Source organism: Neopsephotus bourkii, unplaced genomic scaffold, assembly GCF_033783945.1.
Source record: "Neopsephotus bourkii isolate Nb327-2 ecotype Australia unplaced genomic scaffold, CSIRO-AGI_Nbou_v1 NB_860, whole genome shotgun sequence".
NCBI lineage: Eukaryota > Metazoa > Chordata > Aves > Psittaciformes > Psittacidae > Neopsephotus > Neopsephotus bourkii.
The window spans coordinates 2,369,044-2,383,229 of record NW_026901356.1 but is presented as its reverse complement, the minus strand read 5'-3'; the positions used below and the strand labels follow the sequence as shown (position 1 = coordinate 2,383,229).

Below are 14,186 nucleotides of genomic sequence, written 5' to 3'. Positions count from 1 at the left end.
AGCACCATCAGAAACAGAAAGATTCACCTTGAGTTTGCACTCATGCTTTCCTAGTGCTACTTTCTTCACTTAAAACCCAGCAAAATGAGTGCAGTGGGAGAAGGTAGCTTTTGGTATCAGCATAATGACTCAAAAAGGCTAAAACATATTCTGTACTGCTGATACCTAGTCCTGCTTCTGTTCTGCCTTCATACATCCAAGTGCAAGACAGCAGTTAACTGCCTCGTGGGACTGAGGTTTGTGCAAATTAACTGTGACTGATCTGCTGTTGATGTTTCCCATTTTGTGCTCTTTCTGCACAGCTAACTTTCACACACTTCACAACTTCTCTAAGAATCTTAAATCTTGGTGCTGGTTTTGCACAGTTCATTTTGAATGCATCTTCTATTCCTCTACGAAACATAATGGCATCACTGCTAGAGAAGTACTGGGTTTTGCTTACTATTACACTAGGAAAATAACTAGTAGAAAAAAAGGTCAATTTTGTGTTTCGCAATGTGTGCTTCCAAGCTATTTTGCATAGTCAGGTACCATTCAAAATGGGAAGAGATTAACTCACTCTCTGATCCTCCTGTATTTCTAAACAATGCCTTCAAAAAGCTGTTAGTATAGTCATGTGTACAGAGAATATTCCCATCATGAAAAATATTGTATTCCAGAGCCTCTTAGCCAAATTATACAATAGTAAGAGGAGAATTTTATGCTGTAGTGTGCAAGGAAGCTTTTGCCAGTGATGTGGCTATCTCCCTAAAATAAAGTTAAAACTTTCTGGGTTGGATGGTTGGTTTAAAACAATTGAACTGGAGCACAGAAATGTTCATCTTTGTATCATACTGCTGTAAATTGGAGAGAAGATGGACAAACGGACTGGAGATTATATAAGAAACGAATCTTAACACTTACCAATGTACTCATCTTGATCCACAAAACCATCCCCATTTTTGTCTATGTCTTCTAAGGTTTCCTGGAAAACAGTTTTGAATCAACATAATTAAGCAAATTTAGAATTCTGGCTACTCGCCTCTTCGATCATTCAATATTTTGAGGCCTTGACCTGCCCTTGTAGAGGCAAAGGTACTCTTTCGGACTGCAGTGTGACTGTGGTTTATGCAATGAATATACAAATACTCTTTCATGCTGAAAAAAATTCCTGCGTGAACGAACTGGACACTCTACTTAAGTTAAATGCAGATACAAGCACCAAACACTTAGCTGCCGCATTTCAGCAAAGCCTTCCTCTTATATTGGTTTAAGTTGGCGCTGTTTCTTGAATCCATTTAGGAGCTATTTAAGGGCATTTAACAAGTACTGAGAATTCTAAATCAAGTGAATTTGAGGAAAGGCATCCCTTTCTGTTCCCCACTTAGCTGTTATGTGTGTGTCCCTGTATGGAAAGGACAGAGAAAGACTTCATAGCTCATCCAAAAAATAAAAGCAAAAATAATGATATTGGTTTTGTTCTGCTTACTAAGACAACAATGTTTTTCATATGCTCAAACTCTTCTGGGTGAAGGAAAGCTGTGAATTCTTCACGAGTTGCAGCTAAGTCTCCATCCAGATCTGCAGTTTTGAATCGTCTTTCATCTCTGGGTAGCATTTTCTTAAAGCTGTGCTGATCGGTTGCATCTTGGAATTCTTCTGGATTTTCTGCAAATTCATCAAGACAATCTCAAAAGCATGTTTGTTTTAAAACATATTACCACAGTGAAGCACCTCAATTTGTTCTTAAAGTCTAGAAATACAAAGGTTTATTGTCAGAATAGCTGCCATGTTAAAATGAAACATATCTTTCCTGTGAAGTTTTAAATTCAGGAGCTGAGTAGTTGGTTTGATTTTCAAAGGTGATTTAGTAGAATAGGTAAATTCTTGACTAAGCCGTCTGCTGCAATCCAGGATAATGGATTTTGCAGTATTGTATATTGCCCTTCATAGATTTGGGTTTTTTTTTCCTTTCTAATCTGCTTTTATAAGTACTGCTTAGGCAATAGTTGGGGTAGATTTCATTCACACAAGCTTTATTCTTCTTAAGAGTTGATATGATCTAAACAAGTTTTCAGTTTCAAAAAGCAAGCAAACTAAAGAAAAGTGGTTTCACAAGGTGGAAGACTTTGTAATTTTTTTAAAACAGGATCACTAAACTGACTTCAAATATGAAAAGTACTCATAACAATTTCTCAATTCACATGTTGGAAGATGAATGCAGTTGAAAAAGACTAGGCCAGGAATTACAACTGGAATTTTAAGTGTGCATAAACACAAGACCACAATGCAGTAGCTGTTCTCCAAATCTTGGGGATTACAGAGAGCAGAGACAAAGGGCTGAGAAGGGCTCCCAGCATACTGCTACAGGGATCGTGCATTAAATATTTCCTTTCACAAATGTAATAAACTCCTCTTTAAGGTAGTCTTTGGAATTACTACTGCTACTGGAAGCTTATTCCAGAAACTGCCTCTATGGTAAATACATATTTTCTTCTATTTCCAGTAAGTATAAATGGTCAATTAATACTGATTTGTCGTTCTGTCAGCACTGCCCTTTAGTGATCTCTTCTCCTCCTTCATTAATTTACAAAAAGCAAAGGGAACGTATGTGGGGTGAACAAAAGATGCAGGTATATTTTTAATGTGCTTCTTTTGCCTGATTTGGTAAGGATTTTCATTTGCAGTCTTAAGCATATTATTCTGCAAGAACGACATTAACTGATAACTTTGCTATAGCTTAGACCCAACCTAAATTTTTAGCATCTAGACTCTTTAAGAAAGACTGAATTAACAAATACTGATTAATTACAGAATGTATTATTTTAAATTACCATCTTTAATGTTAAAAAGTAATATATTTCTAATTGGAGGAGACTTTAATTCAGCTTTGTCAGTACATTTAATAATCCCTCTACAAAACTTTCTGCGTACTGGTGACTTTGGAAATGGCTGCAACATCTAGGAAGTGCTTTTGACTTCTATCTGTAACATTTAATGCAATGCTCAAGAGTCCTCAATGTGACACCAAACTCCTGCCAACTGTAAGGCATGAAATCATGCTTTATAATCTCAACAGTCTTTGATCATATAATCTGAAAATGTTATTTTACCTAGATAATAACCGTATGTGGCTTGTTTGTATTCTTCCCAGGCAATTTTATCATCCTTATTGAGATCGTAATCTTTCCAAACCTTAGCCACATTTTCATAGATATAGCGTTTCTGTACCCGTTTAATCCAGTTCTTTAATTCCTCTGTTGTGAGATAGCCATCTTTGTTGTCATCTATTCTATCCACAATCTTCCTGTAAAAAAAGACCAGCATCCTTAATCATTGACAGAACAACAAACTACAGGTCAGCCCAATTTTAGTCATCTTTAGCTGGCCCCAATTTTCCACAAAAAAAGAAAGTAGTGCCCCAAACTTACAAAGCTGTCCTACCGGCTAAGACTTTCTTGCATTTTACAGATTATTTTAAGGGACGTATCTCTATTCTTTATTCAAATTGCTATGAATAATTGAAATGGAACTTGCATGATCAAAGTTAGTGAACAAAGTGCCTCACATAATACCTGGATTTAGGTTGCATCTACTAACTTAAGGGGATCTGTTCCTAACTGTCAGTAGGGACTGGCCATGCTGGGCTCAGAGTAGCAGACAACAACTTCATCTCTGGAGAAACTCTGTACTGGAGCTTGCTGGAGGCAACTAGGGCAAAAATGTAGGAATTTGAGGACACCTGCAGTTTCTCCTGTGGCTTGACAGCAGACTGGCACTATAGTGGAGTGAGTTATAAGACTGTATAATGAGCCACTGTCCTGTGTAAAGCTGCTAGCCTCAAGTCCTGTTGAAATCAGTAGGAGTGAAAGGTACTGGTGTATTCCCAAGGAAACTTCTGCAAAGTTTCTGAAAAAAGCCTGCACAAATCTGCAGGTAAAACAGACGAGGAAAAGCTATGTTAACAAACAGTCAACATTCTCCTCCAACATTTAGGTTCTCTGCAATAAATCTCTCAAGGGCTGCTTGTAATTGCTAAATACCACCAGTTTGGGTTTGAGCATGGAAACTGGCTTCTCTCCCAGCTACAGTGGTAGACTAGATGATAAAAACTTTGTCTAAAACAGGAATACAGCTTTAATCCAACTTGTAGATAAACTCATCATAGTGTTACTATATTCTGGGCACTGGCCTGTGGGAAGCTATGTACGCTGCTCTTGGATCTGGGGCAGATTGCTGGCAATTCAACAGAAGCAGGAGCTGACTTCTCTGAATCCTGACTTGAGATTGACATGTGAGCTCCCTAAACCTCCAGGCAGCCACAGGACACACGGAGAAGCTCTGCGCGTTTATTACAATTCAATGCCTTGGTTCCCCACAAAGAAATCAACCCTGGCCAACTGGAACTGCTCAACTAGTGAAGAGATGTCTTTCCAAAGCCATAGTTATGAGAGTGGCAAGGAGAATCAATTAACAACAGTAGTTTCTGCTGAATTTCCAGCAATCTTGTGTGAGTTTGACAGAATCAGACTGAATTCAAAAGTATGCTATTTCTGAGCTAAAAGGGGGAAAAGGGGCTGCTGAATTTGCTTTCTGAAGTAGTGAAGTATGAATCAACTGACTGGAAAACTTATTTTGTGTAAGTCTCACGGGGAATTGACTGCCAAGGGTCACTTTCACTGAACAATGGAGTGTATTTGTCAATATATTTGCCCCACAATTAATTTAATTGGTTTTGCTGATATTTCTATTGCTAAATGTATTACTTATAATAAATAAGTCTGTTAGTAGCTCTTTGGTATTTTTAAGGTTAAAGAAGCCAGGTCTGTTTAGCGGAAAATGTCTCATATAGCTTCCTTTTCACCCGTTTTCATAGGTCTGTGTGAAGTATTTCACTCTGCTTTCCAGGTGAAAATGGGAGCAAATATTAGTCTTGCTTACAAGTATATCCATAATATGGGTAATACTGCTGAGGTGAGCAGCTCGAGAGAGGACGCCTTCAACACCGGAGGGGGGAAGCTCAGCCTCCAGGAGCCTCAACTCAGAGCGAGAAGAGCCACCAGAAAAGCCGCAAGCCCTGGCCAGGTCTTGCCCAGAAGCCGGCAGCTCCGCTGACGCGAGCAGGAACCCACAGGAGGCGGGGCCAGGAGGGGGCGGAGCCAGGAGGGGGCGGAGCCAGCCCTGCGTGGCTAAAATCTGCCCCCGGAGGGGGGGCAAACGGGGCGGGTTCGAGGCAGTTCGCGCGGGCAGGCGAGCGGGATGGTGAACACTCGCCATATAGCCAGGTCCCGGTCTGGGAGCTCTGCTCTGGCTGCCCCGGCGGTGGCCAGCGTAGGCATCCAGGCAGAGCCGATGAGAGGGGAGGCTGCAGCGCAAAGCTCTGAGTGTAGAAAGTGCCCGCACTGGTCTGGTGCGGGAAAGGTGCACAATGGGCAGGGCTGCACTCTCTGCTCCCTGGTGGAGGTGCTCCTGCAGCAGGGGCTGAGCTGCGGGATGTCAGGGAAGGTGAGAGGAAGCAGGATTGCTTGCTCCAGGCCCAAACTGTGCAGGGGCCTCAAGCTTCCTCTCTAGCTCATGAAGGAAAGATGGAGGCCGTTAACCCGGGAAGCTGGAAATTAGTGACAAAAAAAAAAAAAAAAAAAAGACAACAAAAAAAGGAGGAAGCGGACAATTAAAAGCAAGAGGCTTCCTCCTAAATCTGTTGTTCCCACCCAGAACAGCTTTGCTGTCCTGCAGGGGGCTGATGAGGAAACACAGTCGCACCATGAGCTGGTACACTGGTGAAGATCTCTACAGGTGCTGCGAGGAAGAAGTGGAGGGTAAGTAGTAGCAGGGACTCTACTTAAGGCACAGAGGCACCCATCTGTTGGCCTGACCCAGTCTCAAGGGAGGTGTGTTGCCTACCAGGGGCACGGATCAGGGATGTTGCAGAGAGACTGCCTGCTCTAGTAAGTCCCACTGGCTATTACCCACTTCTAGTGATCCACATGGGTGCTAGAGATATAGAGAGCAGTAGCCTGGAGAACATAAAGTAGGACTACAGAGCCCTGGGAGAGGTGGTTAGGGGCTCTGGAGCTCAGATTGTCTTTTCATCAGTTCTGCAGGATACAGGGGAGGACCCTAAAAAGACTAGGAGGGTTGGCCAGGTTAATAAATGGTTAGAACAGTGGTGTCATAGTCAGGGGTTTGGGTGTCTTGAGCATGGGACACAAATTAGTAGGCCAGGTCTAGTGGGGGCTGGCGGAGCTGGTTCAGCGGTTTTGGTAGGAGGCTTGCCAGACTGGTCAAGGATGCTTTAAACGAGATGTGATGGGGGACAGGGGCATCATTCCATCCCAACACTCCCAGTCAGTTGCCAGCACCTATAATAAATGCTCGGAGCAATGCAGAGATATTCCAGCTGCTCCAGCCAATGAGCCGGCTTCATTTGGAGCTCGGCTCAGATGCCTCTATACAAATGCCCGTAGCATGGGGAACAAACAAGAGGAATTAGAGATGTGTGCTCGTCTACGGGGGTATGATATAATAGGCATCACAGAAACATGGTGGGATGGCTCCTATGACTGGAGTGTTGGAATGGAAGGTTACAGACTCTTTAGAAAAGACAGGCCTGGCAGGCGGGGAGGGGGAGTTGCCCTTTATGTTAGGGATAGGCTGGAGAGTATGGAACTCTGTCTGGGGACAGGTGAGCAGTTAACAGAGAGTTTGTGGGTCAGGGTTAAAGGGAAAACAGCGATGGGAGACATTACTGTGGGGATATGTTATAGACCACCTGATCAAGAGGACTCTGTGGATGCAGCACTCTACAGACAGATAGGAAAAGCCTCACGCTCACAGGCCCTTGTTCTCATGGGTGACTTCAACCACCCTGACATCTGTTGGAATGACGGTACGGCCCGGCACAAGCAATCCAGGAGGTTCCTCGATTGTGTGGAAGACAACTTCCTTCTGCAAGTAATAGAGGAACCGACAAGGAGAGGTGCCATGCTTGACCTTGTGCTCACCAACAGGGAAGGGCTCATTGGAAATGTGACGCTCCAGGGCAGCCTTGGATGCAGCGACCACGAGATGGTTGAATTTGAGATCCTTAGGACAGTGAGAAGAGCGTGCAGCAAGCTCACTGCCCTGGACTTCAAGACAGCAGACTTTGTCCTCTTCAGGACCCTGCTGAGTAAGGTTCCATGGGTTATAGCCTAGAGGGCAGGGGGGCCCAAGACTCTTGGTTGATATTCAAGGATCACCTGCTACAAGCTCAGGAGTGTTGCATCCCAACTAGAAGGAAGTGCATCAGGAGGGCCAGGAGACCTTCTTGGATGCATATGGAGCTGCTGAGGAAACTCAGAAGGAAAAGAAGAGGTTTATAAAAGGTGGAAGCAAGGACCGGCAGCCTGGGAAGAAAACAGGGATGTGTCTGGGAAGCTAGGGACCAGGTTAGGAAAGCCAAGGCCCAGTTAGAATTAAACTTGGCTAGGAATATTAAGGATACCAGGGATTCTATAGGTACATAGCGAATAAAAGGCAGACTAGGGACAATGTAGGCCCCCTCCGAAAGCTATTGGGACAACTGGCTACCTTGGATGTGGAGAAGGCTGAGGTTCTTAATGACTTCTTTGCCTCAGTCTTCACTGGCAAATGCTTTGACCACACCACCCAAGTCTTGGAAGGCAGATGCGGGGACTGTGAGAATGAAGACCCTGGGCTCACTGCAGGAGAGGATCTGGTTCGAGACCATCTTAAGAACCTGAATGTGCACAGGTACATGCGACCTGATGAAATCCATCCGCGGGTCCTGAAGGAGCTGGCAAATGAAGTTGCTAAGCCACTGTCCATCATATTTGAAAAATCATGGCAGTCAGGTAAAGTTCCCAACAACTGGAAAAAGGGAAATATAACCCCCATTTTCAAGAAGGGGAAAATGGATGACCCGGGGAACTACAGACCAGTCAGTCTCACCTCTGTGCCTGGCAAAAGCTTGGAGCAGATTCTCCTGGAAGGCATGCTAAGGCACATGAAAATCAACAAGGTGCTTGGAGACAGCCAGCATGGCTTCACTAAGGGAAAATCCTGCCTGACCAATTTGGTGGCCTTCTATGATGGGGCTACAGAACTGATGGTCAGGGGTAGAGCATTTGATGTCATCTACCTGGACTTGTGCAAAGCGTTTGACACTCTTCCGCAAGATATCCTTGTCTCTAAACTGGGGAGACATCAATTTGATGGATGGACCACTCCATGGATAAAGAACTGGCTGGATGGCTGCACACAAAGAGTTGTGGTCAATGGCTCAATGTCCAGCTGGAGACCAGTAACGAGTGGTGTTCCTCAGGGATCAGTGTTGGGACTGGTCTTGTTCAACATCTTTCTCAGTGACATGGACAGTGGGATTGAGTGCAACATCAGCAAGTTTGCCGATGACACCAAGCTGTGTGGTTCGGTTGATAACACTGGAGGGAAGGAATGCCATCCAGAGGGACCTTGACACGCTTGTGAGGTGGGCTGATGCCAACCTCATGAAGTTTAACCATGCAAGTGCAAGGTCCTACACCTGGGTCGGAGCAATCCCAGACACAGCTACAGGCTGGGCAGAGAAGAGGTTCAGAGCAGGCCTGCAGAGAAGGACTTGGGAGTGCTGGTTGATGAGAAAATGAAAATGAGCTGGCTTCATTCAGTGTGCACTCACACCCCAGAAAGCCAACCGTATCCTGGGCTGCATCAAAAGGAGTGTGACCAGCAGGTCGAAGGAGGTGATCCTGCCCCTCTGCTCTGCTCTCGTGAGAACTCACGTGGAGTATTGTGTGCAGTTCTGGTGTCCTCAACATAAAAAGGACATGGAACTTTTGGAACAAGTCCAGAGGAGGCCACGAGGATGACCAGGGGACTGGAGCACCTCCCATATGAAGATAGGCTGAGAAAGTTGGGGCTGTTCAGCCTGGAGAAGAGAAGGCTGCGTGGAGACCTCATAGCAGCCTTCCAGTATCTGAAAGGGGGCTATAGGGATGCTGGGGAGGACTCTTCATTAGAGACTGTAGTGGTATGACAAAGGTTAATGGGTTCAAACTTAAACAGGAGAAGTTCAGGTTAGATGTAAGGAAGAAGTTCTTTACTGTAAGGGTGGTGAGGCACTGGAATGGGTTGCCCAGGGAAGTTGTGAATGCTCCATCCCTGGTGGTGTTCAAGGTCAGGTTGGACAGAGCCTTGGGTGACATGGTTTAGTGCGAGGTGTCCCTGCCCATGGCAGGGTGTTGGAACTAGATGATCTTAAGGTTCTTTCCAACCCTAACTATTCTATGATAAGATGATATTCGGACTGTGGACCTCATTTTTTATACTGATAATCACCTGTAAAATAGTTCAGGCTTATTCTAAGCTTTGCAGTGGAGCTAATGTCAGACTGAAAAGCCTTAGTGTCTCTATTTTAAATAGTTAATACAGCAAAAATTCAAGGAGCATGTTAACAGACACAAAATTCCAGCTCATACATAGGAACTGACATGTGCAAGTGTGTAATACCTGCAAGCTTACTTTCTCCCTTTAAATGATGTAGGGTTACAGTCAGTATTAGTATCCCGAATCATAATAAAGAAGCTAGAGTGTAGGCACATGCAACAGGTACATGCAACTGCTGCTATAGAGATTCAAGCTGCCAGACAAACACCTCGGATGATGAAAGACAGCAGGGGCAAGGAAATCATTGCTACAAAGTGGCTAGAAAAGGAAGGCTTCTCCTCTGCACCTGATGAGAGTACAGCTGCCTGTTGATTAAACTCTGGCTTTAGCCTATATACAAACCAGAGACATTTAGATATCACATATTTATATTGTGAGGACCTGTAGCAATCTTGTGTTCTCTGAAAACGATAGGCACACAAGAAATGGCAGGGAGAAGGTTCAGAGGACTGCAGCTCCACTCCCCTTCTTATCGCATCCCCAGCCTCTTAACGCAGTCCTTGGATGCTGCACCAGGATTGTCATGCTTCTTGAAAGCCAAATGAGTTGTGATACGGCACATTAGTTGGGCAATATGCAATTCTTCCCTTGTCAAATGATCCAGTGTGGCAGGACAGGGAGAAGGGATGGCCTGTCATGGGATTTGTCATAAGGGCAGGAGCACTCCCAGGTCAGTACAAGCGTAGATCAATTTTAAAAAGGCATGTCCATTTTAGTGATATGCTTTATGAGAATGTAAGTCATAGATCATGTATGCTCATTTCTGATAACCACTTTATCTGTTTACTTACTGAGATACATGTAAATAGCAGTGACAGCTTCCAGTGCATCAAGAGGTTAGTCAGTGAGGTAACAGTGATACTGCACTAACAGATTATGGTGGAACTAGACAGACATCAAGTACCACTCTCTATGGAAGGGAAGGGAAGGCAAAGGTAATCTTAGTGAAAGCATGCAGAAGTTTTAAACAATTTTCTTGTTAATAATTATATAAAGGGTTTTTCTTTAACTACTGTTAAACTTGGTTCTAATTAGTGATCTGGTTTTCTTTAGATGCACAGAAGGGAGAGGCAGTGAAATAAGGTAACTGTTGCATGGACCCTACTCTTGGTGTGAAGCGCAGCATGGAAGCACGAGCAACACTGTAAGTCATGGAAAAGCTATGGGAAGATAGGTTCAAGCGGACTTATAAATAGAGCTATAAAAGAGGAAATAGTTTAAACTCGATTCACACTAATACGGTCCACGCAAGAGACCCGGAGATAAGGAGTTGTAGCAGCAAAACCCTCCAGCAGTGGGTGAGGTCTGGTAGACACAGCACAGCACCACACACAGCAGCTCCCTCCACAAAGCTTATTGCTGTAAGACCAGAAAAGGTAGGAGAGAAAAATATGGAAGCGATAAATTGTTGGTTGCATTGTAAAATCAGCAGGTGTGAAAGAAGTCTAACTGGAGAGATATCACTGACTGTACAGTAATGAGACCTGGATAGGCTAGAGAGCTGGATTGAGAGGAATTTAAGCTGAACAAAGGCAAGTGTAGGATCCTGTGCCTAGGGAGGAATAACCCCATGCAGCAGTACAGGTTAGGAGTTGGCCAGCTAGAAGGCTGCTCTGTGGAGGAGGACCTGGGAGTCCTGGTGGAAACTTAACCATGACCCAGACATGTACCCTTGCGGACAAGAAAGCTAATAGTGTCCTGGGGTTCATTAAGAATGTGCCCAGCAGGTTGAGGGAGGTTATCCACCCACTCTGCCCTTGTGAGGCTGCATCTGGAGTACTGTGTCTGGCTCTGGGCTCACCAGTTCAAGAAAGACAAGGAACTGCTGGAGAGGGTCCAGTGGAGTGCTATGCAGATTAGGAGACTGGAGCATCTCAATGAGGAAAGGCTGAGAACTGGGCCTATTTAGCCTGGAGATGACTTGAGAGAGGATCTTACCAATGCATGCACATATCTTAACAGTGGGTGTCAAGAGGATGAGACCAGACTCTTTTTGGTGGTGCCCAGTAACAGGATAAGGGACAATGGGCAAGACCTCAAATTTAGAAACTTCCATGTCAATATGAGGAAAAACATTTTTACTTTAAGGGTGGCACTGGAACGGGCTGCCCAGAGAGGTTGTGGAAAGTCCTCTGGAGATATTCACAACCCACCTGAACACACTCCTGGGTAACCTGCTCTAGGTGACCCTGCTTTAGCAAGGGTTTTGACTCGATGATCTCCAGAGGTCCCTTTTACCCATTCTGCGCTACAAGGACCCACTCCAAAAGCCCCTCCTGAGGGAAAGGGGCCAGTCTCGGCCGGGGCCGGGCGGCACCCCCTACCCCCCCGGCCGGTCTCCTTTCGCCGAAGGAACAGCGGCTCCTGCCCCGCCGCCCCTCCGGGCCCTCCCTCTGCTGCCACGTTTCCGGAGGCCGCCGCCTTGCTGCCGCGGCTCTTACCCCAGCCTCTCCCGGCTCTCCTCCGGGCTGAGCTGGTCGAAGCTCCGCGCCTCCTCCTTGCCCAGGAAGGCCTCGTGGTCGTACTGGAAGCCCGGCCGGTCTTCGTGCTGCCGCGCCCGCTCCTGCCGCGCTGTCGGTTTGCCCAGGCCTCCCGGCAACAGCGGCAGCAACGCCAGCGCTAGACACCACCGCGCCCCGCCGGCCCCCATACCCCGCCGCGTACCCACCAGCCCTCACCCCTCCGCTGCCCGGCGCCCGCCGAGCCCGGCTCCGCCCCACCCCGCCGCTCCCCAGTCCCGCTCCTCCCCTGGCCGGCCAGCGGCGCCGATGCGATTGGGCAGCGGCCGCCAGCAGCGGAGCGGGGCCCGGCCCGGCCCGGCCCGGCGCCACGTCTGCAGAGTGGGGAGAGCCGCCTAACGGCCGCAGAGGGGTCCCAGCGGCTCGTCCGGTAACGCCGGAGAACCCCTCCGGCACAACGAGGTGGAGAGCTTGGAGACCCTTTCCGCTCGTTCCTCATCGTAGCCTTCTGAGCTTATACTGCTAGGAACCGTGTCAGCGCAACCAGCCTATCATTCATTCCTGTTCCTCTGCTATTTGGTGTAGTTTGTTCGCCCAGAGTATAACAGAATGGTTTGAGTTGGAAGGGACCTTAAGGATCATTGCTTCCAGCCGCCTGCCAGGTTGATGGTTTCTGCTGTCATCCGAAATTGGTTAGAAAAGGACTAAAGTATGATTTATTTTTTGTTTTCAAGGCAAGCAACAATAAGGATACAAGTAAAAAACCAACCAAACAAACCAAAACCACCCGTGTGGCTCTGTCTTGAGTGTCACAGCAAGCTGATACCCAAAACGCAGGAAAAAAAGGAGGGTTGGTAGCACTCTCATAGAGGGTATTTGTTGTAACAGGGTCACTACTGCTCTAAGGGAAGTGAACTCAAGATCCTGAGGATCGGAGGAAAAAGAAAGCCCAAACCATTTAGCAGAGAAAAAGATCCTTTTTTTTTTTTTCCTTAAATCACAATTTATTTTCTTCAGCTTGAGCAAATTACTTCTAGACAGAGGTAATTGACGTTTGCACCTAGTATGTGAGTGGCATGAAAATAGATGCTGATCGTACCGGCTGTGTCTGAATTTACAAAGCTAGTGAGAGGCTATGCCATTTTTATTTATTTTTCTATTAGGCTTATACCTGTAAAACAAAGTTTTCATTAACATATTCAGGAATCTCATATGATTCAGATACAGCTCTTTTGTGTCACTCAGTCTTCTAACGCTCCTCTCAGTGGTTCTTACCTCTGTATTAGACAGTTTCTAATGTTATTCCAGAGGCAAGGCTGTGCCAAGGTGCTGAATTTTTACCTTCTTTATCCACCTGGTGGTGGAGTGCGCTGCTAGTTAAGAGAGAAGCCATTTGCGTGGGTAACAGGTATATTTTACTGCCCATTGTGTTGTATTGTAATCAATCACCAGCTTGATGTTTGATCTTAATAACAGAGGAATATGCAGTTACTTGTGTGATGTGTGAAATGAATCTGCATGTCCTGTTGTCAGAACAAGTTGGAGTTGTATCTATGAGAAAAGCTGCAGTGATGGCAATGCAGAACGAGTGAAGTGAGTACATGATCATTCACTTGAAAGCCTTCAGACCTGGGCAGGCAGATGTCTGGGAGCCTCCAGACATTGCCTCATAGGTATGGGTTCTGGCTGTTGGAGCTGCCCTGTGTTCGGGCTCAAGTGTGAGTGAGCCCTGAAATACGGTGATCTTAAGAAAGATGGGATTCTTAATGTTCTGATCCCTCCAGGCTTGGTTCAGGACAACTGGTAATAACAAAAAAGTTTGATTGATTCAATATAATTTTTTTGTGGAATAAGAAAGGTGCTGGAGTTACTTGTCCTTAGAGGCCTGATGTCTCAGATTTTGATGCTGAGAATAGACTGTGTTCAGCCAAAACACTTGTTGGTCTGGTCAGTCTTAGTGTTGCCAGATATTGGTATCACTCAGTTTAGCGTTTACAGATTATTCCTTTGGGCTATTGTGGCTTCATTAAACACCTTGTACTCTCAATCCTTTGTGGAAGGTCATGCCTTTTACTCCTTTTACTCAATTCACAAAATGGTAGAAGTCTTCTCTTAAATCCTTTGTCCACAACACTTGTTTCTTAAAATACTAATTTTCACTGAAATATTAGTATTTTCTATTTTAGCAGTATTGATACCAACATCTCTGCTGAGAGAAATCTGCTGCTACTGAGCGATTAATATTAATTAGGTTTAGAGCTTAAGATGCTACTTTTGTAATCCACACTTCTTCCAGTAATA

General features: G+C 45.4%; 1 protein-coding gene across 3 annotated transcripts in view; it reads right to left on the bottom strand.

The window, feature by feature from the left end:
* The window catches only part of RCN1 (reticulocalbin 1), a 110,390-nt gene extending 98,282 nt beyond the window's left edge, over nucleotides 1-12,108 (bottom strand). For all 3 annotated transcript variants that reach the window (XM_061356584.1, XM_061356582.1, XM_061356583.1), the window contains exons 1-4: nucleotides 11,868-12,108; nucleotides 3,093-3,286; nucleotides 1,469-1,647; nucleotides 904-964 (exon numbers count right to left, since the gene is read on the bottom strand). In XM_061356584.1, coding sequence (XP_061212568.1) covers nucleotides 904-964; nucleotides 1,469-1,647; nucleotides 3,093-3,286; nucleotides 11,868-12,076 — 643 coding nt within the window. In that variant the 5' untranslated portion in view covers nucleotides 12,077-12,108. The remainder of the gene's footprint in view (nucleotides 1-903; nucleotides 965-1,468; nucleotides 1,648-3,092; nucleotides 3,287-11,867) is intronic.
* Between the last annotated feature and the right edge of the window lie 2,078 nt (nucleotides 12,109-14,186).